Genomic DNA, 26,895 nt, shown 5'->3' on the forward strand with positions numbered 1-26,895 from the left:
TCTTTGACTTTATTTGAATACACAGAGATGATTTAACGCTGCTGGCTCGCGTTAACAGTTCAACAAAAATTCATCGAAAGCACAGCAGCAGTCACTATTTATCGTATTTATTTTCACAAAATCTGGCAAACGAGAAAAAAAAGTTCATTTTTAATGAAACCTATTAAGCATGCTACGTAAAGGATTCAGAAAACTAACACTGGATGTGATACTCTCCCTTTTTATTCGCGTGTGTGTTTTCCACCGTGAAAGATAAAACACAAACCCCCGTAATTATCTCTGGTAACTGCAGGCAGCATCTACAGCTGCGTCAGCGTCAGGTCTCCGGTCTCAGTTGCTTGAACAAGCCCCCTCACTTTCTTTACACAAGCTGGATCATGCCCAAGTATCCCCAGAGAGGGTTCAAGTGTTCAAGAGCGTGCTGGTTTGCAGTGGGCGGGTATTAAGTGATGTTTAAACTAATGCTGACAAATTTACAAAGTAAATGTAAGTTTAAATTGTTGGTTTTGACAATAGTTTATACAGGACTCGGGGTATTTATATTCTTGTAACAGAAGTGCTTAATAAGCACAGACGAAGAGATTTAAAGGTCATTTTTGATCTCAGAAACATCAATTACAAAAACAAATCTAAACAAATTTCTGTTTGAATATTACATATCTGTAGAGTTAACTGACAGCTCCAAAGAAGTTTACAGAGTTAACAGTCAATATGCTTCAGAAGTCACTGACATATTTGGAAATGTGTTTCATAGTCCGGGTTTGGACATGGAGTTTTGAGTCTTCTGACTGAAGTCTTGCTATTTGATGTTCTGTTTGGTTCCTAATACTTTTTACTTCCTTCTTTATATTTCGAGCCTTTAGCACTTTGTTTCAGTGTATTCCCATTTGTATTCCAGTTATTTATTTTAGTACGTTTGCTTGTATTATTTTTCCTAGCTTGCCCCCCAATGTTCTTGTACGCAACATTTGAATATGTTAGTCATTGTCTCATGTTTTTTATATTTACTTTTCCTTTGTATCCTCATCCCTGATTAGCCTCACCTATCCTTCCCCATCAGCTGCCACTCAGTCTTATTAATAATTATTATTAATTTTGCATTTGTAATTAAAAATTGTAATGGACCACGCTCTTGAATAATTTCAGCAATTAAAAATGCGAGTAAAAGTATGAAGTAAATATAAAAACATAACAAGTAAAAAGTATATTTCCAGTTAAAACGTTTAAAAGTGCTTGTGATGATTTCCCCCCCAAAGCGTTTAGTTGCGAAACAGTAGAGACTTTCTATTTTCTGAAAAATTGAAAAAAATATGCAGGTGTTTCCCGGTCTGATACCTGATAACACACCCCGCTGGTGTAAACTTGTATAATATCTACATTTCCAGCCAAAAAACGTCTGCGCCTCCAAATTGCGGTTATTTTTAGAATTTTTCATCCAGTAATAGCCCCACGTGAACGCCGCTTTCGTTGCGGTGTATTTTTAGCAGGTACGCTCCCTCGGATCTTGCGTCAATGGAATCCCGTGCGTGCGTCACACGGAAGAACGTCTGCGTCGAGCCCAGAGCTGATTGGCTGCCGACCCGGAACGTTCCACCGCCCCAAAACCATGTTTGGGCACAGGCACGCCTTTTTGTCGATGCAGCCCAAAATAAAACAAGAGTGTAGCGGAGTGGAGCCCGTCTGCCTCGGTCTGACCCGGAGTGTGTTGTGTGTGAATGTGCCTGAATGAGTGTGTGTGCTGACAGAAGCTAACCGAGGTGACATTTATCTTTTTTTCTCTAATTTGGAATAAATGAAAAACGTCAAATTCGGGATATTTGCATAAACCAGGTGAGTAAAAAGTGGACTTTTAGTGAGTTGTTATTGTTTTTTATTTATTACTGCTGCTGTTAGATGCGCATGTTTGCATCTTTACTTCTAAATAAGTATCTCTGTCATAGCTTAAGCTCATAAGGTAAAATGGTTATCAGTAGCTTGAGGTTTGCATCAGTTTACTTACTAATATAAAAACTAATTTTTTAATGGTGTCATATTTGCTCTAGTTCAACTACCTGCCGGAGGTCATGATTTTAAGTGTCCACTTGATTTGGCTAGACCCTCGCTGGTATAAAAGAAGGGATATGAGTGTTATATTTAGCCATAATAAACTTAAACAGTGCAGACTGATATTTTTCTAATTCTTATAATATGATGAAGTGAATTATGGGAGTGTATTTTGATATTAACGTGGACATTTTACGGTATCTGCAAGTACTAATATGACTGCTGTGATTCTACTATTTCCATTTGTTCAAATCAGAGGTGTGGACTCGAGTCACATGACTTGGACTCGAGTCAGACTCGAGTCATTAATTTTATGACTTTAGACTTGACTTGAAAAAATGTTCTAAGACTTGTGACTTGACTTGGACTTTTACACCAATGACTTGGGACTTGAATTGGACTTGAACCGGTTTACTTGAAAAGACTTGATATTTTACCCCAAATACAAAATTTAACATGCATATTATATAGAGATTGAAAATGTGACGTCATTCACGGGTAGAACCGCAAAGGATTCTGGGAACTCGTGGCAAGAGGTACTAGCGCACGCAGGCTTTCAATTAAAATCAGTTATACAGCGATAAAAAGAAACACAAAAATGTCAAGAAGCTGTTGTATTATTAACTGCAATAGCCGGTCGCATGACAGCCACGGGAAGCCGACGGGTAAAGAAATCGGTTGTTATCGGATTACGTCGTTGAAGAGAAATTGTTCGAGCCATGTTTCCGAAGTAACAAAGAGGCGACGGGTGGCCTGGATTGCAGCCATTCAAAGGTCAAATATAACATCCCAGAACACTCCAGCTCACAGGTTAGTCTGCTCCAAGCATTTACACGAAGGTCAGTGTTTTTTAGTAGTTAATACGTCACTTTCATAACATAATTGGTGATATAGGTTACAAGCAAGTCTGGCGCTGAACAGAAATTGTCGCGCTATGCTCCTTTATTTATTGTGCATAAATAGTGAATTGTCCTGACACAATATTGTGTTTCGCCTCTGTTATTATGGTACATTGACAAAAACATATACTTTTATTCACAGGATAAAACAGGTTTTTTGTATCACTAATTGTCCAGTACGATTACAGCATACAGTATTATTGTCACTGCTACATTTCTGTGATGGGTACCAGAAATTATTTCCACTACTAATTAATTACCGTTGAGCTCAAAGGTCCTATTAATAAACGGTTAACTAATGTGTATTTATGACAACGATTTGTGAGACTGGTAAACTTATGATACGTACGATGGTCTTTACTTTCTACACGGTGCATTTCAAGGTCCGGGTACAGGACCTTGAAATCCGTCGGTAAACTGTACCTGGGCTTGTTGCAGTGACCTGAAGTTACTAAACTTCATGAGTGTATGCACTCACTCCAAGAACCGTATAATTATAAATATGCATATAAATATGCTACGATGAGATGGCTGACTTCATCTAACTAGCAAATGTTGTCCAGGCTACGTTGGTGATACAGTTTTTTTTAATGTGTATGATATTTTTGTCATGCGATTTTAAAGCCGGTCCTACAACCGCATCCAAGAATAACATGCAGCTTATCTCAGAACTGTCGGTGAAAATTATTCTTGGAGCTAGGTTTAATTGAGCTGCATTTTAAAGAGGTGCAATTTCACAATTTGTGTATATTTTCTAAGTTCACTATTTTGTCATGTGTTGAGAAAAACACAGATTTTAAAATTACATGGTCTAATATTTACATTTAGCATAACTGCAACATTATTTTTTCGTTGTTTTTTTTTTTTAAAGACTCGAAAGGACTTGAAATTCAAAGTTTCAGACTTGTGACTTGACTCGGACTTTTACACCAGTGACTTGAGACTCGACTCTGACTTGCCTGACATTACTTGAGACTTGACTTGAGACTTGAGGATAAAGACTTGAGACTTACTTGAGACTTGCAAAACAATGACTTGGTCCCACCTCTGGTTCAAATTATGTCCTCTGTTGTCAGTATGTGCTTGTGTTAATGGCCTTCATGCTCTATAACACTGTTGGGAAATGAGAAGATTCATAAAATTGTTTGCATTTACATGCTGAAAACTATTTGGGCCCTTCGGCAGTTTTGTTTCCACACGATTCAAATATAGCTGTGCAAATTTAAGTTCAACTTTCAAAGAACATGCTTCAGCTTCTGTATTGAGAAAAAAAATAAAAAGCTATAAAATGAAGAAGTAAGGACACTTGTAGATACACGCCCATCCACCCATGCACATAAACAGACTTTGCCACTATTCCCATTTCAGCTGGCAGTCAGCCCACCCCGACATACAATCTGCAACACACCCCAGTACAGGTGTTGTGAAAGAGGGGTTGCCCTCTACTGAAGGAGGTTTTTAGAGCGTTAACAGCCAGTAACACAATATCTGACAATACCTGACTGCTCCGCTGGACCACCCTCTGCATTTTTTTCAAGGGGACGAATAGGCCCCTTGATAAAGTTAGAGGCATGTTGGGGAAATGAGATGGACATTTCAGGTGTTAATGTTGCCCTCTGTTTAGATTGTTATAGAGGAAGCATTAAGAAATGCTGACCATTATATATCCAGTAGCAATATCTAGTTTCTAACACATGTTTAAAGAGTCAGCTCATTACTGGGGCCATTTGTCTCGAGTGATTTAACTCACTTGGTTTTATTTCGAAAAATGATCACAAAGTCATATTTACTGCACTAATTTGAGATGGGAATATCTGACTTAGACTGTGTTGCTTTAAATCTACCTCACAAAGATGCAGTGTTCAGATAGAGAATTTAATAAAGTCGTGTTTGTTACCCAGAAATGAATCAGTATTTATCTTTAAGGATTTATTTTAGTTGTTTTAAATGTTGGTTTTCTCTTTCCTAGCAATGCCCTGTGTACAAACCCAGTATGCATCCCTGCCCCATGACAACTACTTCAGCTCTGAGTTCTTGAATCCTGACCTCAGTGCCACACTGGTGATGGACTTCAGTGGCCAAAAGGACCAGCTGTCCACATCTTCATTGCCCAGCATCAACACTTTGGTTGGAAATGGCTATGTCGGGGAGTTTGATGCATATTCCTGTAAGATTACCACCTCTCCTCCTGCCTCTACGGTTTCATTCAGCCACACAGGAGTAGCTGAAAGCACCAGCTCTCAGATGCACAGCCAGGCCTTCAAGCTGGATGATCTCCAGGTGTATGGCTGCTACCCAGGATCCTTTGCACTCAACTGCCTTGACGAAACGCTGTCGTCATGCAGCTCTGACTACTATGGCAGCCCAGTCTATGCCACTGCTTCTCCTCCAACACCAAGCTTTCAGACAGAGTCTGCACCTGTCTGGGATTCCCCTTTCAGCCCCTACCCCTCAGCCCCCCTGACCTCTGTGGCTGACAAGGCTGCCATAGCTCAGCAGCTTTCCTTTTTCACCTTCAGCTCTGCACCAGAACAACACTCCCCCATGGGGCAGCAGCACCAGGATGCTCAGCCAAGCCAGGAAGACCACTTCTTCCTGTCTCCTCAGCAGCATGTTTCCCCACTTCACTGCCCCCCAGTTTCTCTGGAGCATAGACTTCTAGAAAGCCCCAAGACAGCGGAGGGTGCCATGATGTCTCCTAAAACGCAAAACCCAGGATCCAACGAGAGTCGCTGTGCAGTTTGTGGTGATAACGCTTCCTGCCAGCACTATGGAGTCCGTACCTGTGAGGGATGCAAAGGTTTTTTCAAGGTAAAAAAAAGAAAAGAAGATATTTAGCAGCTTTAAGATTACAGATTTGTTTGACTGAGTACATGATGCTGCAGTCATCAAGGAGAATAAACCTGCAGTCATAGCTGATATCTCAGTGTGTGTGTCATGTATGCAACAAGTAACAAAAAAACTGCAGTAATTATGCATGTGTGCACATATGTTTCATATATTTAAGATGATTTAGATTCACTGACAAAGTGAGCAAACCACATCCACCAGAGAGCAGTCATGTTATATTTTTTAAACTGTGCAATCACGGCGATAATTCTTCAGAAATATATTTATAAAGTGAGTTTGTGTGTGCTAACGTAAGACACAAGTGCACAGCTTCAGTATTGGCAAATAATAAAATTATTACATTGTTTTAAAAATATTTTTAGCACTTATACTGAGCAGTAATGTACCAGTTATCACTGTATCTTTGTTTAAGAGAGGCTCACAGTTGATTGAGCAGAAATCCATTAATCTGTTTTCTTAACCACTCATCCAAGTCAGGGTTGCTGGTGATCAGAAATTGATGCTATAAACAAAAATAAGACTTGTGCATTTCAGTCACTTGCAGTCGTATATGTTTGCCACATTATGATTCCATATTAATGTGTTTTCTTTGTGTGTTTGACAGCGAACTGTCCAGAAAAATGCAAAGTATGTGTGCCTTGCCAATAAAGACTGTCCAGTAGACAAGAGGAGGAGAAACCGATGCCAGTTCTGTCGTTTCCAGAAATGTCTTGCAGTGGGAATGGTCAAAGAAGGTAATGCAATGTGATACTCTTTCAAAGCTCGCAGTGGCTAATGCATGACAGCCACAAATCGGGGTTGGTAATGACAGTTTTGCAGCAGCAAAGCCAGGAAGCTCAGAGACATATGTAACCAGAGCTTTACATTAACAGTTGAAGAAAAAGGGAAACGTCAGCTGATACAGCTTTTGTTTTTCAAATGCCGAAAGAGTCATGTAGGAGTCATAAACATGTTCCTCGCCTTGTCCTCTTTTAGTTGTTCGTAGGGACAGCCTTAAAGGTCGCAGAGGTCGCCTGCCCTCCAAGCCCAAGATCCCAGTTGAGGCTTCATCCACGACCCCCAGTGTCAACATCATAGCTTCGCTTGTCAGGGCTCATCTAGACTCAAGCCCAACCATCGGAAAGCTTGACTATTCCAAGGTAACTCAAAACTTGTAGCTAACCCATGTCTTCTTCATCTGAATTTACACTGGTGACAATGTAGAGTCAAACCAACAGCACTAAATAGCCCTCTGAAAATCTCTTTAGCTAACTAACCCTTTTTTCCCCTCCTCAGTACCAGGAGACAGCAGACAGCTCGAAAGAGAAGGAGGATGCTGGTGATATCCAGCAGTTCTATGATTTACTGACTGGTTCCTTGGATGTGATAAGGAAATGGGCTCAAGCCATCCCAGGATTCACGGACTTCTGCACAGAAGACCAGGAGCTGCTCCTCGAATCTGCTTTTGTTGAACTCTTTATCCTCCGCCTGGCTTACAGGTCAGTGTTCTTTCTTCTGCTGTTAAAAAAAAAGTGTGGTTCACTAATATTTTGCTACATTCCTTCACGTTGGTCAATGCTCTCACTGACGTAATGGTTTAAAATAATTCAGGTCAGATCCAGAAAAGAATGAGCTGATCTTCTGCGATGGCGTGGTGCTCCACCGACTACAGTGCGCTCGCAGTTTCGGTGACTGGATCGACTCCATAATGGATTTCTCGCACAGCCTTCGCCGCTTGAACTTAGACGTCTACTTGTTTTCCTGCCTCGCAGCCCTCGTCATCATCACCGGTAAAGAAGCTTTGTCTGCTTTTAGTGAATTTCATCGCATTTCAAGGTTGTCGTTATATTTGGGGTTTCTCATGGAAACTTCTTTTGCCCTTAGATCGTCACGGCCTCAAAGAGCCCAAGCGGGTCGAGGACTTTCAAAGTCACCTCATCGCTTGTCTAAGGGAACACGTGAGTGGAAATGGATCAGAACTGAGCCGGACGCAACCCAACTATCAGTCTCGCCTTCTGGGCAAACTGCCTGAACTGAGGACTCTGTGCACACAAGGCCTGCAGCGCATCTTCTACCTGAAACTGGAGGACCTGGTGCCTCCTCCTCCGATAGTGGAGAAAATCTTTATGGATACGCTGCCGTTTTAAAATGAACAAAAGAGTTCAAAAGCATCAAACGTGAGGTTTTTCACTCCACTCTACTAAACCTCCTTCTAGCATACGGAGGTGTGCTAGCATAGTTAAAGAGACCATTATTTTTTTTATCTTTAAGTGCTATTAAATATAGTACCTGTGTGAATGCTGTAAAAGATTGATATTTCATGACACTGTTTATATATATTTCGTGTGCATTGGTAAAGGTGACTTTTTTGCAGTGCTATTTGTGAATCCTGTCCTGCTATGCAGCCTATAACACATGGATATCATGGTAGATGCCATGCAGTGTTAAATACTCAGAAACACACTAATTTTTTTAAAGCATGTTTTCAGAATTGCTTGATTGGCCCACTCAGAGGCCGAGATTGGAGATGACAGGCAGCTGTGAAAGAGTTCCACTTTTCCACAATAAAATACTTACTTATATCTTTCTATGGAAACTATAGCCGCAGTACTAAACATGCTCATGTGGAAGGTCTTGGACCAAAGTTTACCAAAGTTTTTATTTTGATACTACCAGTTAAAAACCTAATTGCCTTAAGCTGAAGAAAAAAATCTGCCATATCACTTCGCCTGTCACTTTTCAGCACCTTTTAAAGGCTGATTCAGGCGGCTCTCCTGTTAAACTGCATACACCTGTGACGACAGGCTTCTCGGGCTTTATGTAAGAATGAAAATTGACTTGCTAAGTGAAAATACAAAGTGCCTTTTCATAAAACCTCACTCCATCAACCACACTAAGTGAACCTTTATTCCAAACATCACATATAGCAAAGCCCTTTTATCACAGGCATGAGTCACTCTCAGAATTCAAGTGTTAGTGTTGCTAGTGTTAATGCAGTATGTCAAAGAGTGTCCAGTACGTCACACTGTTTAAACTGGAAGGTCATTAAGTTGTGACAGGCTGTTTAAGACATGTAAAATTAAATTGTTCTGTTACAGAGGCACTGAACGTTAGAACCACGGTGGCGCCGTCCAGATCGAGTCTTTTATGATTTGTATAAATTAATGCCAGAAAATTCAAATTCGCAGGCAGACATATTTCTTGTCTTAGGCATCAGATACATTACATGTTGTGGACCTCAATTCTGTGACTGTAAATCTCTCCACCTGTCTTCCATATTTTTCAGAATTGTGCAGTTTTGTTTTGGTTGTTTTTTTATATACATGTTGGATTTATATTTTGATTTCAAAATGACCGAAAGAAAATTCTTAAGGAATCACGGTGAAACGTGATGACGTGAGCAGCTACGAGCACTTGAGTGTTCAAATGGTATGAAAAGTACTTCTTCTGTATGAGTTTGTGTGCGTGCAAAATAATGCCAGGCCTTTTGTAAAATGGTGCAAAAAAAAAAAAAAAATTAAAAGGCAGCGAATACTTGATATTGAATCCTTTGGAAATCACCTTGAATTGACTTTGTTTAAATGTTAGGAAATAGGTAACTGCACAGATTAGAGTTTCTACAATTATCTAAAAAATGGTTGAAAGATAATTTAGCAGTTTTCACGTTCACCTAAAAAGCAATACATCTGCCGTTTATTCCACGAGAAGCAAATGGGATTGTGTTAAGAAGAGCATGTGATGTTAAAATTTGCCACATCAAAAGTGTGGAGCTACTGTGCTGTGGTGACTTCTTGTGAATAAGGGAGCAGCCAAAAGTAACTTTTAAGCCTAAAGACAGCCCAGGAATAAACAGTTATGCTTATTGAAAAGGCTTAAAAATGACCACAAAAATAATTAGGAAGGTAGTTTCTAACAGTTCTTAGCTATTTTTTAAATGATGGGTTTGTTTGTGTCACATGGACTATCAGGATATTGACAGTCAATTATAATTAATTAATAATTGTGGGTTCCTTTCTTTATTCCTCATCATATGCTAAAGTAAGATGAACGAGTAAGAGCTCTATGCTGTGGTGGGTTACACATTTACTTAACAGCAAAAGGTCCCCGGTTTGATCCTGGCAGGAGACATGAATCTCTTAGTGGCTCCATCAGGAAAGGTATCCGGTGTAAAAATCTGCCAAGTCAAATATGCAGAGCTACCTACACTGATGATCCCGTGTGACTAAGGGAGCAGCCAAAAATGGCTTTTAGGTTACACTAAGATTGCTAGCATGGTTGAGATCTCTTTCCTTCAATGTACATTGAAAATTTCCACCTTAAAATAGCAACCAAAAGTCATGCAGTAGCTGTGAAACCATAAGCATTGAGGCCCATTAAAGAGACACTTGAGAAAGAGAGGCCCGAACGAGATTTAAAAAATGTAAGCAAAATGCTTTCCTCCCTCACTGAAATGGAAATTAGAACAAATAACAGGGTTATGACTCAAAGGTTCAAAACCTCAAATTTGATGCAGTAAAATTAAGAATTACACATTAGTTCTTGTTGTACCAGTACGTGGCGGCCTCCTCGCTGACTCTGCCAGGTTGCCCTTGTTGCATTTTTAGAACAGCACGGCGGGGACCTCCAGGACTGAATGCTAGCATGCCAACACTGTTGATAAGTTAGCAAGCTGCTGTTAGCATTAACTTCAAAGCATAACTGTGTCTAAATCGAGCCTCTCAGAGCTGTGTATTTAAAAAAAGTATGACAGACATTTAAGTAGATTCAATGTTGTTGTGCTATAAGAACAAAACTGTCTAGTTGGTGGTTTCAGTGCAAGAAACAGCGCTTAGACTTTATTTAAGGCACTGTCCACTGTGCTGCTGCTTGCTACATATTAATGATGTGATGAAAAGTGACTAAACAAAGTCCTTTTCACCAAGTCTATGTTGTTTTGTCATACATGGTGTTAATGTTGGCAGCACCCTTGATGGGAGGAAGACGACACCGCGGCGCTCTCAGCCACAGCGATCTGTAGCCGCGGCTGCATTCAGCCAGTCGACACCTGATCCTACTGTACACCACGTACTGGTCAGCTGGATTTTGGTGTTGGCAGACACAGTGGAAAAAAAGTGACAAGGGAAGAAAAGAGGAGGGGGCAAGAAGTGTTCATTATGTTACAAAATGGCAAACGTGCTGCCCAAGTCAGGCGTAATGAGAGCAGCAGGCGATTCGTTTCATAAGGAGAACTCAGACAAACGCGGCGGCTCTGAGAGTTCCTTTAACTGTTACGAAAAGTATAATCCTTTTATCTGACTTGATAATCTGTTTTGACTTTCAGTGTTTCTTTTCAGTTTGACTGGTCACATGTCCATGTTGACTCAGGCATGCTGTCCCTTCAGATTACTCTAACCCATGTTGAAAAGATATCCTCCTGTGAATATATCTCAGTGTTTCTTGACACCACCTTTTTCCAAAAGTGGAAAGCTACCCTTTGGAGATGCTATTTGCTCCTTAACTTTTGACCTGACAGACTAAACGCTGCCTTCAGCCTCTGCCTTCTGCCCCTCACACACCCTTGTCATGGTGATTTGCTATATGGGTGCCAAACTCCAAAAACCTTCTTCACTTTTGCTTCTGCATCTTCTGCAGACGAAAGGCCTTTTTCTTGATACGTGACATGCGTTATTGTCCAGAATGGTCTTGCATAAGCTTTTTTCATGGCAATTTAATTTTGAGTATATCCATTCAATAACCTGATAGTTACTTTGCAGACATATAACTACTGTATAGCTGTGGCCACATGCTGAAGTTTTCTTTAGATAAATTTGGCCCGTGGCTTATTGTCAGTGGCACAAAGAACTACATTTTGCCATACTACCTTCTGTTTCATACTATGACTAATTTTGCATAATAAAGAAATCAGGTATAGTCTGCTATTTATAATACTTGCCATCTTAGCTCATTATACCATTGCCAATTAGCAAAGTTAGGAAAGACTTAGTTTAAAAGATTTTGGACAGATTAAATTTTTAACTTAAAAATGGAGAGTTAATTTGTATCTATTTTTTTCAGTAGCCATCGTCTCCATATAAGTAATGCACAAAGGCACTGGGAAGTCTCCTGCTGTTCTGGACTTTAGCTTTTGAAAGCTCAACATTAAAGCTTAGGCTGCTGCCAAATACATTTTTGGAGTCAGAAAGGACCGTGTTTAGTCGAGAGAGTAAAGTCTTTCAGTCTTTAAAGAGTCTTTCAGTTTGCTTGGCCACATAACATAAATTTTGTCATCAGATGGTGAGGAAGAGGCTATGTGTGGACACCGTGTGCCTATAAGTCTGTGGAAACTTTAAATTACAATGGACCAACTGTATGTGCAGCATTCAGGTGGATTTCAAATGAGTTTAACAGAAATGACAACTCGTCACTCGACAACTGGCTGCGTACAGCGGAGATGGGGGAGGGTCTGTGCTGGCGGACGTTGGTTACTGGCCTGGTAGCCTGGCTGCCCCTGGGAGGGTCCGGGACGGGCGTGGAGGCTTGGGGGTCTGGGGGTGCTCCGCCCCCCGGTCTGGGGTGCTGGCCGGGCCTTGGGGGCTTGGGTCCTGGCTGTTGTGTTGCCAGAGCAGTGGGCGGGTGGGTGCAGGGGGGCTCAGCCCCAGTGCAGGGGACCTCTGGTGCATCGGCCCTACTAGGGGCTCTCTAACTGGTGGGGAGGTTGTTATATCTTTGCAGGTGGTCTCCTCACTACAGGAGCTCACTCTGCAGGTGGGGGGAGAGATATAGGAGAGGTGGAGAATGAACTCAACCTGGGTGTCTATTGTCTTGTGTAGTTTGGGAGATGATTGGATGATGGGGTGGGTGCAGTTTTCTCTGGGGTGGAGTCGGGTGGGCTGCCCCGGACTCTGTGGGGCTGGGCGGTGCTGCTGCTGCGGGCCCCGGTCCGGATGGGCCTGGGCCCCCTTGCCCTGGTGGGTTCCAGAGTGTGGGGGTGCCTACTGGGGTCAGCGGGGGAGCTGGCCCCAGGGAGGGGCCGCTTGCCCCTCCCTTTCTTCCCTCCCCATCCTCAGCTGCCTCCCTATTCCCGCTCTACCACACCCACCCACACACGCAGGGCTTGGGGTGCAGGTATGTCACCAGGGTGCAGGGGAGGCACTCCCCCTCTGTCCCCTTCTGGCCGCCTGTGCCCCAATTTTATTCTGCAACCTAGACATCCACATTACTCACACTCTCACATAACACATACATATAGGGCCTTGGGGGTGGGCACGTTTTACAGCATCCAGAGGATGATCGGTGTACTCCAACCCACCTCTGGCGCTGGTGCCCTACCCTCAACTTTAAATGCATTTAGACACTAAGGGTTTTCGGGAAGAGCCGTGCTGCTCTTTGAGAGGAAGCTAGTACCATGCTCTCCTGAGTTTTAAATGCACTTTAGAACAGCACACAGCAACACTACATATGAGCGGGTGTAGGGAGGTTTGAGGTCTTCACTCACCCCGGTTCTGTTAGTCGTCAGGGCTGGGGGGCTGGGAGGAGGTGCTGGCCATCAGATTGGGGTCTGGGATGCGGGGCCTCCCTGCTACTGCAGATAAGGAGGGTCTAGGTGGGGGTACCTGGACCTGTTGATATTGGGGAGTGCGATTGTCTGTGCAGTGTCTATTTGTGTCTGTCTACACGTTGGGTGAGTGCCGAGTATTTGGTTGTGCATATGGGGTGGGAATGCACGTCTGTGTCCGCGTGTGCCTGTTCGTCTGTGTCTATATGTCAGGTTGGGTCTTAGACTCAACCTCTCTGGGTACATCTCAGGCCCTCTAAAGTACGGAGGCCTATCTCCCCTCACCACACTCCCTGCCGGTGGCTGATGCCCTCAGACGTTGGTGTGTTGGTGGTCGTCTGGGGCTGGGCGCTCATGTATGTACCGGCTCACTCCTGGTGGCCGATTGGCGGGGCCGGGCGCCTGTGGCCCGGCTGGGCTCCTTCCAGGGGGTGGGATGCCCTCAGGCCTCTGGCCTCTGGGCCTTAAGCTCGGTCCTCTCTGGCACAGCTGGCTGCCGGCAGAGCCCGCGGGCACGCCACTGCAACCCCCTCTGGCCTCTGCTCCGTAGCTGCGGGGTGACCTCTCCTTTGGGGCTCTACTCAGCTCTTCCCAGGAGGGTGGCACAGTTCCCCCCCCTTTGGTGGTCCTCCTCGGGTCCTTGTACTCTGGGACCTCTGGATATCTGGGGCCTGGATCTCCTCCATACCTGCCTCATACCCTGGTGGACGGGGCTGTGGCTCCCCACACTCCCTAGCAGATCGTTACATGGAGAAACCTTTGGAATACAAGCATGCTGATCCACACAGGTATGCACACAGGTGTACACACGGGTGTTCACAGACGCGGACTACAGCTTTCTTGGCTGCTGCCTCAAAGCACATTGTGCGCTGTCTATCTTGCGTGCGGCACAATATCGTTTATTATTTAGTATCTACTGTTATCCACTGCTAGCTTTATTGTGATGGTGCTGTTTTTTTTATTATGTTGCTCTTTGTTGTTTGCTTTCTCTTCTGTTTTTTTTCTCCATACAGGTGATCCAGGTGTTTTGTTTGTTTTTCTTTCTTTTTTTTTCTTTCTTCCCCTCCTTCTCACCATCTCTTCTCCCCTTTGGTTTTCTTTCTCTCCCTCTCTTTCTTTCATTCTTTCTCCCTGTCCATCCCCCAGTCATGTCTGTCCCGTTTGTAGCAACTGAAAATAAAATAAATTCATAATTATAATAAAGATCAATCAAATGGACCAATATGGCAAGGCCATGATGATCCACTTGGTAAAATAAATCTGCTTGGCAGCTTTCTTGGCCTTAAGACAACAATTCTGATGGCTAAAGATCCAAACGGGACACAAAAAAAAAAAGAAAAGAAAAAAAAAGAAAAAGAAATGACAACTCGTCCTTGGTGTCTACGGCTGTCCTTGTCCATATCAGACTATAACCACTGGTTTATTTATAAGCTAATTGCACCCCCCCCCCCCCCCCCAATCAGAAATCCATATCCACTCACTGGCAGCTTTGTTATAAATTGCTAGTTTCTGCTTGCCGTCAGAACTGCCTTAATCCTTTGTGACACAGATTCAACAAAGTGCTGAAAACATTCACTAAGACTAAGCTCTGATGATTTTGGTCATGTTCAAGAAGCCACTTTGAGATTATTTGAGTCTGTGACATGGTGTGTTATGCTGCTGGAAGCAGCCATCAATAGATCGGTACACTGTGGTCATAACGGGGTGGACATGGTTGGCAATAATTCTCAAGTAAGCTGTCGTGTTTAAACAATGCTCAGTCAGTATTAAGTGGCTGGAAGTATGTGAAGAACATTTCCCCCAGACCATTACACCACAAGCAACCTGAACGTTTGATACAAGGCAGGATGGATCTATGCTTTTATGCTTTTTACAACAAACTCTGACCTATCTGAATGTTGCAGCAGAATACAAGGTTCGTCAGATGAATCGTCCAACAACCATGCTGCGTTCAAAGTCACTTAAATCACCTTTCTTCCCCATTCTGATGCTCGGTTTGCCTTTTAGCAGGTAGTGTAGACCATATCTATACACCTAAAGGCACTGAGTTGCTGCCATATGATTGGCAGATTAGATCGTTCCATAAACAAGCAGTTGAACAGGTGTACCTAAGGACATGGATCGATACTTGAGCAGTGTTTAGTTTAGTTTATTGTTCTTAGTGACTTACTCTCATGCTGTTTATACAAAATTAGATGTTACTATTCAACTGGTCGTCTGCACTGCTTCAAGGTTTGCTGTTACTCAAACTCAAAGCTGCCTAGCCATTCTCCTCTGACCTCAAGAAGGTGTTTTCACCCCGAGAACTGCCGCTCACTGTCTGTTTTTGGACGATTTTCTGTAAATCGTACAGATGATTGTGTGGGAAAATCCCAGCAGATCAGCAGTTTCTGAAATACTCAGACCAGCCTGTCTGGCACCTATGAGCATTAAAACATGTTTCTTCCTCATTCTGATGCTTCATCAGGTTTTTGACCATGTCTACATGCCTAAATACACTGAGTTGCTGCCATACTAAATAAATTCTAGAATTTCTCTCACCAAAAAGAAATCATAACACAAGCATATTTAATGATCTATATTAGAGGAAACCATATTATTAACCATATTATTTGTCAGATAAACCATTGAAAAAGCTCCAAAAAGCTTGAATTACTCCTGGAACTGCTGGAAGAAAAAGTCAACGAATGAATCAAAGAAAAACAGGAATTAACTTGCATTCTCTTTTTTTAATGTCATTATAAAATCCAGCAGTAACATGACTTGGTTGCATTGCTGTCATAGAGATGTTTGAGAGAGTGAGTGTGTGAGAGAGGGAGACAGCGGCCGGCTGCTAGAGATGATATTGTTCCAGCGGGAGGAAAGCTAATACGTCTGTTTGTGAGGATGCTGCACCTGTCGTTTATTGATGGACTGAGCTGTAAATAACTTTCTATTCAGTGCTCCACGGGGGCCCCTGTGTGCTTCCTTCGGCGTTCTTCCTTTTATTCTATACCTGTTCATGTACACACGCCTACACACAGGTGCACGCGTCACTCGCCACATTTCTGCACATTTTCTAAAGAGTCTCAGAACGGAGCAGAATCTCTTAGTCTTACCTCCGATAGTGACAAAAATAAACACTCCAAGCGAAGATATACATACATGTATATTGTTAAACAGTATCAGGTTGTGTGTGGGTGTGCTGCTGAGTGTGGAAAAGCCTCTCTGGGTGTATTTTTAGCAGACCATTGTTGAGCCCATAGAGACCTCTGTAATTGGATCTGGTCTCCCTCACTAAGAGTGTCCGGTGATAAATGTGGTGGCAGACGTCATTGCTCATGCCATCTCTGTGATAACTGTATGCTCCACATCACCGCTCTAAAGCTCTTAGTCGCGGCTGGATTAAAATCGTAACTGATTGGTGAGCCGGCTGAATTATCATTCTGAAGCATGTGAAAAGAAGAGACGGTGGAAACCTTCTTCCTCTGTGTATTTGTTGCTGTATCCTTGGGTATTAACTTTGCTGGGTGGCAACTTAATAAAGGTGAAAGACTGATGAGATCCTTGATGGACTTGATATAATAAACTGAAACTAATGTGCTCAATTTTTTTGTTACTATAAAGGAAACTGAAAGCAACACAGAATCATCTTGGTAAAGGTTTAAATGGCCTTTCTGCCTAATCATGAAAGGACAGATTTAGTTTGAATTATTGTTAAATAAAAGAGTTTAAAGGGTAGATGTCTTTCTTTTATGATGGTTGCTGATGATTTGCAATGAGATTTAAGAAAAACTGACTCCATCAGCACCAGCAGAAGCTCTTCAATTACTGCACTGCAGTGCCAAAAAGGGGACTGTGATGAAAAACAGGCTGTCAAAAAAAATGTTGTTCTTTCTCACAAAAAGAAGCTTTATGAGAATACGTCAGACTTACTGTACTGTTGGAGACAAATCAATGAATATAAGCACATTACTACTACATTTAAAATAGAGCTATTTTAAATACTTATGCTAATAAATGACGAATAAGATGTGAATGTTGTGGAGAAACACATTTAGCGAAGAAGTGTGTGCCTTTGTGTGTGTATGCGTGTGTCTATGTTGGAAACTTCTCTCTGCTCAGCCGGAGAATATGAGAATGTTACAATTATAAAACAAGATTGACAAGATGGATAGTGTTGCACTGGCAGATGACAGTTCCTGGCTGCCTGCCTGGAAGTTATTCACAGCAAGACCCCCCCCCCCCCCCCCCCCCCACACACACACACACACACTTCAGAGAGTCCCAACTTGTAAATCAAGTAGTTGTGAAGGAGGAGGAGGTGGTAGAAAATGAAAGGGTGTGGTGTGTGTGTGTCAAGGTCAGAACAAGCACAGTGCAAACCTGAAAACACACACACTCACACAGACAGTTGGGTATACCTGACCAGCATTTAACAACTGCATCAATCAACATTTGGCTGTCTGATGGAAAAGCAGTGCCTAACTGTTAGTCTGTTTTAAAATTATTGATTTATTGGACTGTTTTGAATGCTTTCATATTAATAGCTTCAGAAGTGATGAAGTATCTCATGTGTCCTCAGAAACGCGAAAAGCTGCCAAACATAAATAACATATAGCCCTTCATACAGTGTAAAGATGGAGCCTGGACATTCTTCACATTTGCACAGTGTGCTTCTCACTGCCCAGCACTGTCATCTTTTTATTTATTTATTTCTTTTGGCCTGAAAACTGCTGCTGGAGTAATTTTCTTTCCTGGATCATTTATTTTTATGCAAACAACAAATTTCCATGACTGGTTAGTGTTCCAGTGAGTACGACGAGCTCTTTTACCATTTTAGTCGTGCAGTGATCGATAGCCATGCATCACTTTTTAACCATCTCAGACACTACACCCAGACTGGAAATGGGGAAAAATAACAGCCTGTATCCAAAAGCATTTCCTTTTTAAAGTGAAATATGAAATCAAGATTTTTGTGGGGAAAGTTAGGGCATCTAAAGTGGTCTTAGATGACACACAGCAAACACTAGATAAGCTGGGCAAATGCAAAATAAAAGCTAAAAAAGGGCAACAAAATCTTCCTGGAGCCGAAGTGACATGACAAAGACATGATTCTCATAGCGATGCGAGTCCCTTGGCCCTCACGCAGGGTTACAGTGGGGCAAAAAAGTATTTAGTCAGCCACCGATTGTGCAAGTTCCCCCACTTAAAATGATGACAGAGGTCAGTAATTTGCACCAGAGGTACACTTCAACTGTGAGAGACAGAATGTGAAAAAAAAATCCATGAATTCACATGGTAGGATTTGTAAAGAATTTATTCGTAAATTAGGGTGGAAAATAAGTATTTGGTCACCTCAAACAAGGAAAATCTCTGGCTCTCACAGACCTGTAACGTCTTCTGTAAGAAGCTTTTCTGTCCCCCACTCGTTACCTGTATGAATGGCACCTGTTTGAACTCATCATCTGTATAAAAGACACCTGTCCACAGCCTCAAACAGCCAGACTCCAAACTCCGCCATGGCCAAGACCAAAGAGCTTTCGAAGGACACCAGGAAAAGTATTGTAGACCTGCACCAGACTGGGAAGACTGAATCTACAATAGGCAAGCAGCTTGGTGTGCAAAAAATCAACTGTGGGAGCAATCATCAGAAAATGGAAGACATACAAGACCACTGATAATCTCCCTCGATCTGGGGCTCCACGCAAGATCTCATCCCGTGGGGTCAAAATGATCATGAGAACGGTGAGCAAAGATCCCAGAACCACACGGGGGGACCTGGTGAATGACCTGCAGAGAGCTGGGACCAAAGTAACAAAGGTCACCATCAGTAACACACTACAACGGCAGGGAATCAAATCCCGCAGTGCCAGACGTGTACCGCTGCTGAAGCCAGTGCATGTCCAGGCCCGTCTGAAGTTTGCCAGAGAGCACATGGATGATACAGCAGAGGATTGGGAGAATGTCATGTGGTCAGATGAAACCAAAGTAGAACTTTTTGGTATAAACTCAACTCGTCATGTTTGGAGGAAGAAGAATACTGAGTTGCATCCCAAGAACACCATACCTACTGTGAAGCATGGGGGTGGAAACATCATGCTATGGGGCTGTTTTTCTGCCAAGGGGACAGGACGACTGATCCGTGTTAAGGACAGAATGAATGGGGCCATGTATCGTGAGATTTTGAGCCAAAACCTCCTTCCATCAGTGAGAACTTTGAAGATGAAACGAGGCTGGGTCTTCCAACATGACAATGATCCAAAACACACCGCCCGGGCAACAAAGGAGTGGCTCCGTAAGAAGCATTTGAAAGTCCTGGAGTGGCCTAGCCAGTCTCCAGACCTCAACCCCATAGAAAATCTGTGGCGGGAGTTGAAAGTCCGTGTTGCTCGGCGACAGCCCCAAAACATCACTGCTCTCGAGAAGATCTGCATGGAGGAATGGGCCAAAATACCAGCTACTGTGTGTGCAAACCTGGTAAAGACCTATAGTAAACGTTTGACCTCTGTTATTGCCAACAAAGGTTATGTTACAAAGTATTGAGTTGTATTTTTGTTATTGACCAAATACCAAATACTTATTTTCCACCCTGATTTGTGTGTAAATTCTTTACAAATCCTACCATGTGGATTCATGGATTTTTCTTTCACATTCTGTCTCTCACAGTTGAAGTGTACCTCTGGTGCAAATTACTGACCTCTGTCATCATTTTAAGTGGGGGAACTTGCACAATCGGTGGCTGACTAAATACTTTTTTGCCCCACTGTACATAAGAAGTCTGAAGTCTGAGTTAGTTGGCACCTCTCTAAGATCACAAGCTGCTGACCGTAAAGTCGGCTGTCAGGAGCTGACTCTAAGGGCAAGCTCTCGCCGCTCCTCATAACTGGATGGGCAGTAAGGAAGGTAGTCTGCTTCCAGGACTCTGCTGTCTTAATGTGGATCTATTTTTAAATTGATATCAGCCACATTCAACAGATGGCTGAACATCTCAAATGCCAAACACACACGTTCAGAATAGACCTGGAGAAACAGAGACATGACAAAGCTATTACAGAGCTCTCAGCGTAATGCTGGTCCTGAACAGTAATGATGCAGCTCTTATCAGCTGGACAATTTTTTTTAAATTTTGTATTATTGTGATTCAGACTGAAAAAAAAACTATGCCTTTGGGGTTGTATCAGGAAGGGCATCAAAAATGAACTAAATCAAATATGCAGAGCTACCGGCTGTGGTGACCTCTTGTGAATAAGGAAGCAGCTGAAAGTAGCTTTATTGTTGTTCAGACTGACATTTGTGTTAGGTGAGTTACAACAACGGCTTGCACAAGAATGAACAATATCCAGGAGGAGATGGTGTAATGACCTTGTTGACCCCCTGGACTTAATCTAGTACCAACATCAAGTCAAAATGATAGTTTGCTATTACATAACTGTCGACGAGTAATAATTAAAATTTTCGTGTTGTGCAAACTTGTACAGTAAATGTTTTTTTTTTGATAACACAAACTTTAGGAGTATTTCAAAGTAAAAGCCGTCCAGAGCGTTTCCATGTCTTTTATTTTGAAGGCAACCTGGTTGGACGCGTCAGGTTGTAGTGGAAGGTTCACGGGCGATTTGCGCAGGTGAGTGCAGTGACGTCATTGCGCAGAGAGAGAGAGAGAGAGAGAGAGAGAGAGAGAGAGAGAGAGAGAGAGAGAGAGAAATGCGGATCTTGCCTACTTCTCCTGACATCAACATTTGTGTGTGAACTTCCTGTCTGGAATGGCCGATCGCTTTATGTGCAAGTAAGGTTCAATTTCAAATGTAATTCATAAACTATCGTTACGTGATTTGCGATTATCGGGGGTTAAAGCGGAATTAGATTTAGACTTGCATGTATTTAGTTTCTATAATCAAGTTACACAATTATAATTCATCCAGTGCAGAAGTTGTTTATAAACATACCTGAAAAACCGACTTCTCAGGGACCTATTGGAAAATGTAAAAAAGAAAACCCTTTTGTTTTATTTTCTCAGTTTTGCTCCAGGCCGGTTATGTTCTCAGTGCTCAAGAAGGAATTGATCAGACAGGTTTTTCTTTTTCAGAGCCAGCCAAACAATCAGCTGATAGCAAAGCTGTTCTCGTGCTTCTTTATGCACAAAATGCAGCTTGTCTCTTTCCTCTTTCCTCAGTCTTTATTTAAAACTACTTTACAGCCACTCATGTAACACTGAAATGTTGAAGTTCCTTATATACCCAGGAGGTTTCACTTCCTCCTTTTTTTTTTTAACAGTTACTTCCTTATGTTTAGCAGTTCTCAGGCAATCTATATGTTGTTAGACTTGCTGAGCATAATATACATTAGACTCTTATCATACCTGTGGTGCTGCGTCATCTGTGCTTAGTAAATGGGCTTTGAGGATTGATGTAAATGGTGAGACAGTGTCTGATTCTTTGAACATGAAACAGGGGGCCTGTATCACATGGAAAACTGCCGAGGAAAATCTGGATGTAGCTTTACATAACAACTCCTGAATTGCTAGAAGAGAGACTGCAGAGGGGTAAGCAAACCAATATAATAAGTTGTAAATGCAGTATAACTCTATTAGGAATTATATCACATTGTACACTTCCAGATATCAAGGTTCAGAAAAGATCAGAATTAAGAAGTTACCTTTACTGTTGTGTCTCTTTCTTTCCTGTATTTTGCATGCTGGGTTTAAAAAAGTGAAACAAGTCAAGACATTACTTCAGTGTTCAGCAAATTAACATAAAAATATATAGCATAGAGTTTCCTCCCAGACCTTTTTTTAACCCCTCAGCCATAAAAGGCTGATAGGGTATTGGTGGCATGGACACCCAAGTTTTTGAATATGATAACTTGAGAACAAGGCGACATTTGAACTTGATACCGTAGATGCATCTACAAAAAATTTTGGACGAGTTCAAATCTCAGTGACCTCAACCTCAAGGTCAGAGGTCAAGTTTTCGGAAAATCTCGTGAATGTGAAAACTCAAGAAGGAAGTCACCTAGGATTTTGAAATCGTCTACTAAAAATCTCGGACGAGTTCAAATGTCAGTGACCTCGACCTCAGCTCTCATCTTTTTGTTAGCAGATGACACCTGACCTGTAACCGGACTAATCTCGTCTGTCGCATGCTCGTTTCTTCTTTTTGTTGGAGTGTCATTTTTATCAAACGTTATAACTTCTTTAGAGGTTGACAGGTCAGAGCAAAATTATCTAGTGAATTAGAGCTGCTGCATTTTTTTTCCACATAAGTTTTCAATCCTTCATATGTATGATTCATGTCATTCCCATTAGCTTCAGCTTTATTTTGTCTTGAGTGCTAATTAGCAATCATCCTATCATAACATTGTAAATCACGGTGATCAGCCTACCCCAACTTTATTATCATAGCAGGTTTTCCTGCTTTGCATCAGCCTTAGATTAGAGTACTTTTACTCAAAGCACTGTGATGTGAAACTCACATGTTTATTTCTGTAGTTTGCATCTCTTCTCAACAGCCTATTTAAGATTTGTATACATGTCCATTACAGCTCAGACTTAACCCTTCTGTGCAATTCACTACATGCACTTCCTGGAGCTGGTGAGATGGAGGAAGCTTACAATGAGCTCTACCAGCAGTTTCTTCGCCTGAGGTCACTTTGTCTGAAACAGGCAGCTCTGCTGCAGCAACTCACAACAGCCCTGCAGAAACAGCAAGGTCTGCATATGAAAAAACACTAATGCTCTAAAACAGCTTCTCAGTCGTAATGCTTCAAACCTTAAACAACTATTTTTGTGCAGGTGCATCTATTCCTAATGGAGAATTAAGTAATGTGATGTCCGTTCCTGTTCAGTTTACCCATGAAATCCCTACATATCTCCTTGAGAAACCTCAAACATTAACATCCGTGACACAAATCCCTGCAGCACAGTGTGGCGCTGATTACCATTCAAGAAATACAAAGAGCTTCCCCGATCTCCTTGCTGATGATATGACCAAGCTCTGCGTTGATGTGCCCTCTCAAAGAAAGGAAAGTGTTAAGGCGGAGAACAAATTCCCATTGTTGCTACCACTGGACTCCTTGGCGTGCCATGGAGCCTCTTACAATGAATCCAGAAATTCAAAGCAAAATCATCCTGCTGGAGACAGAACTCTACGCACAATCAGGGTAAAAGACGAGCCACGACTGTAGATATTTACACTGTGACTCTGATTTACTGCGCTCTTCACATACATCTTCTCTGTGGTTCTGTTAGATGCCTGTGATGGACTGCTGCACCCTGATTAATGACTTCCAAGGTGGATCTGGTGGGGCGATGTTGTCGGACGTGGCTCTGCAGTCTCATATTTGTGAGTTTTGCCAGGCAGTTTTCCCTGGACACACAACTACAAGAGGAGAGTTCCTACGACATCTGAACACTCACGTCACCTAGATTAAATGAAGTTTCCTCTTGACAATGACTGACAGTATGTGTTAATATGATAGTCTTTGATGGTGCATGCATAAACCAATCAGTCTGATCCCAGGATTGAAACCTGCAGTTTAGCTTTTTGTCTCTGAATGAACTGTGCAGATGCTGATACAGCTTTTCGGTCTCTTTCGTCTAAAATGAAAGGCAGAAATAGACTTTAGAGCTTAAATGATCACAAAGTTCTGGGAATGGGCATATTAAATACATAACTTCATCTGATTTAAATGAGCAAATTTGCCCTGGTTAAACTGCAGTACGCATGATGTTGGTGGTCCACAGAGTGACTTTTTTAAAAAGCAGCTGTGATGGAAGCTGTCTGAAGATGCCCAAGAACTGACCCTGAGGGGGAGATCAGTCAAATTTATATCGGGTTTGCGTTTTGATTTTTATCAGCCTCTTCCTGGAACCTACTATAATAAAACCACCATGACGTCACTCACTCACCCATTCAGTCTGTGGACTGTTGAAGCCTCATTGAGCATTTTGGCTGTCACCATCTGGGATCCCCCAGGTGGGTCTTACTGAAAAACTGAGGACAGTGCACACCAATGATACCGACTTACACAAACCCCGCTTCACTGTCTGTTTTACTCTAAATGAGACCATAAATCATGAAACGAACATAATGTGAGGCAAGTGTTTACCGAAGTCTTAAATCAAGCAACGTGGCAACATTTTCTCAAAAACTTCTATATAATCCCTATTTATCTGTTCAGAGCATTCAGTAGAAGCAGTCTGTAAAGTCCATAGACTTTATCACTCGCTATTAATCATGGGTACATTACACCTAAGCTCTCTGTGTTTCTGACAAGACACCAGTAGCGTCTTTTCTTTAGGCTATGTAGCGTCAAAGTCAATTTAAGGCAGCTGGTCTTCTTGTATTCTGTGATGTTTTAATGCAGCTAGAAAACACAAACTTTTGCCAAATAAAAGAATCCACTGGATTTTATTCTAAATAAATCTAAGTGTTCAGGGGAATAGGACCCAGAAAAAAGATAGAATAGCCCATTTTCAATTAAGGTTTCTCCCAGTCCTAAAAGCTAACCTTTACCAATAAATAAAATAATAAATATATAAAATATATAAAATAATAAAATCATGGGTTCACAAATTCATGTTTATCTACTTTTGTTGGTTATTTAATTTTTGCATTGCTGATGAAGGCACGTATGGAAAATAAAACCCTGTGTTGTTCATGATCTCAAGTAACGGCTAGAAAAAAAGCAAGTAACTCTCCACATGGTGTCATCCTCTTCTAATCTAAAGCAAACCTGTTTAGATGGGTGACTAACCAGCTGATGGTTTATTGTCTGCTGGTTATGTGATGCTAATTTTACATACATCCGTTCTGGATGGAAATGTATTATTTTTTCTTAATTCTTATTCCTAAAAATATGCCACTATTTTAAACAATCTTTTTAAGCCTGGATGTGTAAATGATATCCATTAATAAAAAAGGTACTGATGATTGATATGAAGTTTTCTTGGTTATTCTTTGGAACCACATGTTTATTTGGAACTTTGTGATGTTGCCAAATAAACATGATATGCAGAACTATTCTACTAATCATCACGTCGCAAAAAATGTGAATGCTGATAATGTGAAGTCTTTTAACTTTTAACAGACAATCTGCAATTATTTTATGCCTTTAATCGGATCAGCTGTCTGTTGCTAAGCCGAGTAACAGAGGAAAAAAGACAGATCTAAGAATAGCCTAAAGATTTAACTCCCTAATTAATGGTGCTGACAGCTGATTGATGATGCAGCTCCCTTCATCTGTTGCCACATTGACTGTCTCTCATAATCACACACTAACTTGGATGTAATTGCTATCTTTTAAAAAGCTAAATGCATTTTTTTTAACATAAAAAATCACTATTTACTACTTTAGAAGTGGTCCAAATGGTAGAGGGATTGTAATTCAATAACAAGACTGTAGCTGTGCTTTGAATGTCAGCACTCTAGCATGCTCAGTGTAATCCAAGCCATGTTCATCCTCTGAGTGTGTTACCATGATAATATTTGCTATTTAGCAGTAAACCACAGAGCAGCTGTGGCTGATGGGAATGTCATGAACATAAGTGCTGGATAAACAGATCATTTGATCAGATGGAGGCAATTCATCCTATGAGGAACATGGATGTCTTGAGGTCAATTTCATTACTGTGTAGACATGGATTCACTGGCCACTTCATTAGGTACATCTGATAAACAGCTGGTTAATAGAAATATATAATCATCCAATCATACAGCAGCATTTATGAATGTAGACATGGTCTAAACTTTAAATGAGGAATGGTTTTTAGTCCCAGATAGGTTGGCCTGTGCTGATCTGCTGGGATTTCCCTCCATAACCATGACCTAGGGTCAACAGAAAATCGTTTGCAAAAGAGAAAATATCCATTGAGGAGCATTTCTCTGGTTGAAATGCCTTGTGGATGTCAGAGAAGAATAGAAAAACTGCTTTGAGCTGTCAGGAAGACAACAGTAACTCAAACAACCACTTACTGCAAACCAAAGTATGCAGAAGAGCATCTCTGAATGTGCAACACATCAAACCTTCATAGAGTAAAGCAGCAGCACACAGGAGCAGGTGCTCTTCCTGCTAGCTAAGAACAGGAAACTGAAGCTACAATTCATACAAAGTCACCAAAAGAAGATGGGAAAAATGTGGCCAGGTCTCCAATTCCGCTGCAGCATTCAGATTAATTTAATAAGTCTACCTGAGTACTGTTGCTAACCATTTCCACACCTTTATGACCACAGTGCACCCATTGTCTGATTTCTGCTTCATAAAGAGAAACATGCCATGTCACAAGGCTCGGATCATCTCAAAATAGTTTCTTGAGAATGGCAATGAGTTCCCTGTACTCAAATGACCTCCACTGTGACCAGATGTCAATCTGGTAGAGCACCTTTGGGATGTGGTGGAGCAGGAGCTTCTATTCATGGGTGGGGGGTTTGCAGTAACTGTGCGATGCTCTCATGTCTATTAGCAAGGTGCACCTAATAAACTGACAGGTGAGTATATTTCAGTCTGGATAACCAACTGAATGAGTCCCTGCACAGTAAAGCTCAGTTCAACATATTAAAACTGCAAATTCTTTTGATTTTTGTTACAGCAATGAACCTCAAAATAATTGAAAAT

The 26,895-nt window shown here is 41.8% G+C and overlaps 2 protein-coding genes across 3 annotated transcripts; both read left to right on the forward strand.

The window, feature by feature from the left end:
• Positions 1-1,661: 1,661 nt before the first annotated feature.
• LOC113022630 (putative nuclear hormone receptor HR38) lies at positions 1,662-9,317 on the forward strand. The gene is made up of 7 exons (XM_026168234.2): positions 1,662-1,830; positions 4,912-5,753; positions 6,397-6,526; positions 6,768-6,931; positions 7,068-7,270; positions 7,383-7,561; positions 7,656-9,317. The coding sequence occupies exons 2-7, from the start codon at positions 4,914-4,916 to the stop codon at positions 7,916-7,918; spliced, it is 1,779 nt and encodes a 592-aa protein (XP_026024019.1). The 5' UTR covers positions 1,662-1,830; positions 4,912-4,913; the 3' UTR covers positions 7,919-9,317.
• Positions 9,318-20,939: 11,622 nt separating this feature from the next.
• LOC113022652 (uncharacterized) lies at positions 20,940-25,218 on the forward strand. 2 transcript variants are annotated; one of them, XM_080301353.1, is made up of 5 exons: positions 20,940-21,070; positions 21,735-21,826; positions 22,825-22,991; positions 23,201-23,442; positions 23,531-25,218. In XM_080301353.1, exons 3-5 carry the CDS (start codon positions 22,880-22,882, stop codon positions 23,705-23,707), a joined length of 531 nt encoding a protein of 176 aa, XP_080157479.1. In that variant the 5' UTR covers positions 20,940-21,070; positions 21,735-21,826; positions 22,825-22,879; the 3' UTR covers positions 23,708-25,218. The 2 variants fall into 2 exon arrangements, with proteins under 2 accessions (XP_080157479.1, XP_026024055.1); XM_026168270.2 differs by having other exon boundaries at positions 20,943-21,070; positions 23,075-23,442.
• The last annotated feature ends 1,677 nt before the right edge of the window (positions 25,219-26,895 follow it).

This window comes from Astatotilapia calliptera, chromosome 5 (genome assembly GCF_964374335.1).
Source record: "Astatotilapia calliptera chromosome 5, fAstCal68.1, whole genome shotgun sequence".
Taxonomy (NCBI): domain Eukaryota; kingdom Metazoa; phylum Chordata; class Actinopteri; order Cichliformes; family Cichlidae; genus Astatotilapia; species Astatotilapia calliptera.

Coding starts and splice junctions, on each gene's coding strand:
- LOC113022630 (XM_026168234.2), top strand. CDS start 4,914: ATGCCCTGTGTACAAACCCAGTATGCATCCCTGCCCCATGACAACTAC. Junction 6,527..6,767: donor AGTGGGAATGGTCAAAGAAG/GTAATGCAATGT, acceptor GTCCTCTTTTAG/TTGTTCGTAGGGACAGCCTT. Junction 7,562..7,655: donor AGCCCTCGTCATCATCACCG/GTAAAGAAGCTT, acceptor TTTTGCCCTTAG/ATCGTCACGGCCTCAAAGAG.
- LOC113022652 (XM_026168270.2), top strand. CDS start 22,880: ATGGAGGAAGCTTACAATGAGCTCTACCAGCAGTTTCTTCGCCTGAGG. Junction 22,992..23,074: donor AGCCCTGCAGAAACAGCAAG/GTCTGCATATGA, acceptor ATTTTTGTGCAG/GTGCATCTATTCCTAATGGA. Junction 23,443..23,530: donor GAACTCTACGCACAATCAGG/GTAAAAGACGAG, acceptor TGGTTCTGTTAG/ATGCCTGTGATGGACTGCTG.